At 53.4% G+C, this 3,756-nt stretch overlaps 1 protein-coding gene across 1 annotated transcript; it reads left to right on the top strand.

Annotated features, from left to right (window-relative positions):
- FOXD1 (forkhead box D1) lies at window positions 1-3,248 on the top strand. The gene has a single exon (XM_053408593.1). It carries the CDS (start codon window positions 459-461, stop codon window positions 1,818-1,820), a length of 1,362 nt encoding a protein of 453 aa, XP_053264568.1. The 5' UTR covers window positions 1-458; the 3' UTR covers window positions 1,821-3,248.
- The last annotated feature ends 508 nt before the right edge of the window (window positions 3,249-3,756 follow it).

Below are 3,756 nucleotides of genomic sequence, written 5' to 3' on the forward strand. Positions count from 1 at the left end.
CTTTCGGCCTCAGCCCTGGCGCTGCCAAGATCTTGCTCAAGACTTCGCGGGCGCCGCCCGCTCCTCTTCCTCCTCCTCCTCTTCCCCCCACCCCGCCCCCGCCCGCCTCGCCCGCCGCTCTCCCTCCCCAATAGTAGTCGCTCTCCCTTTCCCACCCTGGACCCATTCATGTCTGAGGGAGGCGGCGGCGGCGGCGGCAGCAAGCGAGCGCCTTCTCCTCAGGAGGACGACGAGGAAGAGGGCAGCGCCGAGGAGGTGCCCAGCTGGGGAGCCTCGTCGCCGCCGGCCTCGCTCGCGCCGCTGTCTTCTCCGGCCGTGGCGTGAAGGCGGGAGCGCGGGCGGGCGGGCGCGCCGGCGGGGGGCGAAGCGTGTGAGCCCAGCCGGGGCGCCCTCCCCTCGCCGCCCCGCCAGCCTTGTGCCAGGCAGCCCCCTCCTCCCATGCCCGGCTGCGCCCCGCGATGACTCTGAGCGCGGAGATGTCCGAGGCCGCGTCTGCCTTGGCTGAGGAGACAGACATCGACGTGGTGGGCGAGGGGGACGACGACGACGAGGAGGGGGACGACGAGGACGACGAGGACGACGACGACGAGCCCCTCCGCCGCCGGCCTTACGAGGAGGACGAGGACGAGGACGAAGAGGCCGCCTCGCTGCCTGAGGCGCCCGGGGCGCGCGGGCCAGGAGGAGAGTCCCCCGGCTCCGGGTCGCCTTCCTCCTCGTCGTCGTCGTCTTCCTCCTCCTCTTCTTCTTCTTCCCCTCAGGGCTCTTTCCGAGGCGCCTCAGGGGGCGCCGGCGTCTCGGCGGGCGCCAAGAACAGCCTGGTGAAGCCGCCTTACTCGTACATCGCCCTCATCACCATGGCCATCCTGCAGAGCGCCAAGAAGCGCCTGACGCTGAGCGAGATCTGCGAGTTCATCAGCGCCCGCTTCCCCTACTACCGCGAGAAGTTCCCCGCGTGGCAGAACTCCATCCGACACAACCTGTCGCTCAACGACTGCTTCGTCAAGATCCCGCGCGAGCCGGGCAACCCGGGCAAGGGCAACTACTGGACGCTCGACCCGGAGTCGGCCGACATGTTCGACAACGGCTCCTTCCTGCGCCGCAGGAAGCGATTCAAGAGGCAGCCGCTGCTGCAGCCGCCCGACCTGCTCCTCAGGGGGCTCGAGCCCGCCGCCGCCGCCGCCGCAGCTTTCCTCCAAGCGGCGCAGCAACACCCCAACCAGGCGCCTCCTCCGCCGCTGCGGCAGCAGCAGCAGCACCCGCCGCCCGCGCCTCCGCCGCCGCCTGCTCCCTTCGCTTACGGGCCCTATAGCTGCGCCTACGGCCTGCAGCTGCCGCCTTACCCGCCTCCCTCGGCTCTCTTCGCCTTCCAGCCCCAGGCGCGGCCGCCTCCTCCTCCGGCCGCCGGGCCCGTCCTGCCGGCCGCGCCTCCGGCGCTGCTGCCTCCCGCTGCCGCGTCTCCTGCGGCCGACCTGGCCAGGACTACCAGCTTCGGCTACCCGGCGCAGCTCAGCCCGTCTCTCGCGGCCTCCTTGCAGGCGGCGGCCGCCAAGAGCAGCTCGGCGCTGGCCAGGTCGCCTTTCTCCATCGAGAGCATCATCGGCAGCGCCGGCGGCGGCGGTGGCTTGAGTCCCCTGGCCGCCAGCAGCTGCGCCTCGCAGGCGGCCGTCCTGCCGGTCCTGGCCAGGTCCCTGATGGCCTCGTCGCCTGCGCTCGCCTCGCCGCCTCCGTCCTCTTCAGTCGCCGCCTCGCTGGGGACTCTGCACCAAGGGGCAGCCTTGGCCAACGTCGAGAACTTTACTGCTAGGATTTCCAATTGTTAAAAACAAAACACACACAAAACTGTCTTGCCGAAGGTAGGACCCAATGGGGCTGTTTTTGCTGTTTTTTTCCCGGCTAAAGAAGGCAAAGAAACTTTTTGTTTCTATTTTTTATTTAGGCCACATTTTGTTTGTTTGTTTGTTTTGTCTTTCGGCCCACCTGGCTCGGTCCTCTTCAGTACCTCCTATTTATGCAAAGCCATTTCGATATGCTGCATAGGCAGAAAGATTAAATGTCAAAGAAGTGGCCCTTAATTCTTTCCTTTAACAGACACGCGCATTCTAAATAAATCATTCCAAGGCAGATATTCCCGGGTCCAAGGATTAAATTAAATTACAGCTAAACTACAACAATTCCCCCCCCCAAAAAAATAACGATGAATGGGAGTAAGGGGGAGACGACAAAAAGAAGCTTTACCCATCTTCTTTCATTGTAGTTCACTTGTCTTATGTACTTTTATATATGAAAAAAAATTAACATGTTTACACAGAAGAAAGTCGAGATTATCAATTCTTATTTTAACCTGTGTTTGTTTTTTGTATCATAATAGGCTTGTGGAGTTTTTCTTTTCTTTTATACTTTGTGCATATTCTTTACCAGGAATATTGTTAAAATTACTGCCGAGTATTATTGTACTATTCTAATTGTAAAACAAAAACAACAAAAAACCCACTTTTTTTACACATTTTTAAAAATAAAGCAATAAATTTTCAACAAAATTAATTCCACAATTGGCTTTAGACCTTCACCTATTTAGTGCTTTGCCCTATGAACTTCTAACCTATAATTATGATCCTTGGAATACGATTAAAAAAGAAAGAAATTAAATCCAGGGTAGATTAATAATCTGTGGTTGAAAAGAAAGAGTGCTAAATGTTGTTCCACCTAATAATTAACTCAGAAGAATCCTCCACAGTCTAGCAATGCTGGAGGGCTCCCCTTTTACTTAAAAAAAACCCCACCCCTTCATTTAATGTTGGACCCCATGTTGCTCAGTGGGACTGATACCCTAAACATGCGGGTTTAGTAGGAAGAAAGTTTTCCTTTGCTTTCAGTTGGGCTTCTAAATAGGTACTCAGGATCGCGGCCATCTTGAAAATTCTCTCTGGGGAAGTTCAGCTGGAATGAAGGGGACTTGCTTTCTAGTCAGACATGACGCCAACCGGCTTAAATTCTGGACCGTATTAAACTTCACTCACTCATGGAACCTGGTTTAGGAACTGCTATGGTATTCCAAACAGTGATAATACGATTTTCAAGCCTTCACAAATAAATTTTAAAAATACATGGGTAAACCCGAGCAATGACTAACCAAAGAAAACAAAGTAACTGTTTTGGTGATGGATAATTTCAGCCTTCTGCAGGCTATAATCTTCTATAAATACACCTTTTTTGTATTTGAATCAAATAAATGTAGATTCTTTTAAGAACTTCTAAAGTCTATTTTACATTGCAACCGCATCACAATTGCTGTGGGTTTCCTCCCGCTCCAGAGTTATACAATAGATAATTGTGGGGGAGGGTTATTGTTTGTGGTTTTTAGGTTTTTATGACGCTGTCGCAAATAAGTGGCCCACCTTGCAAGGTAATCACACTAGAACTGCAGTCACCGCGCTACGTGGGCATCATTAAAGTATTGCATTAAAGAGAAAAGAAGTTATGCTAAAGTTTAGGGTGACAATAAGTAGCGCACATTTTGCTTTTAAATATTTGAAAGACTGGTAGACAAGTATGAGGCGGTTTGTCGCTTATGAAAATGCTGAACAATTAAAACGTTATATATATAAATCAGTGTTCATAATGATCGGTTTCAATACTCTGGTTCTACATTTTAGTTCCACTGCAAATAAGAATAGCCCCCCCGCAAGTATTTTTTGGGTTCTGACACTACTTTTCCCAAACCTGGAGAGGACTACTTTATTGAGGTGAAGGGAATAC

Source organism: Podarcis raffonei, chromosome 11 (assembly GCF_027172205.1).
Source record: "Podarcis raffonei isolate rPodRaf1 chromosome 11, rPodRaf1.pri, whole genome shotgun sequence".
Taxonomy (NCBI): domain Eukaryota; kingdom Metazoa; phylum Chordata; class Lepidosauria; order Squamata; family Lacertidae; genus Podarcis; species Podarcis raffonei.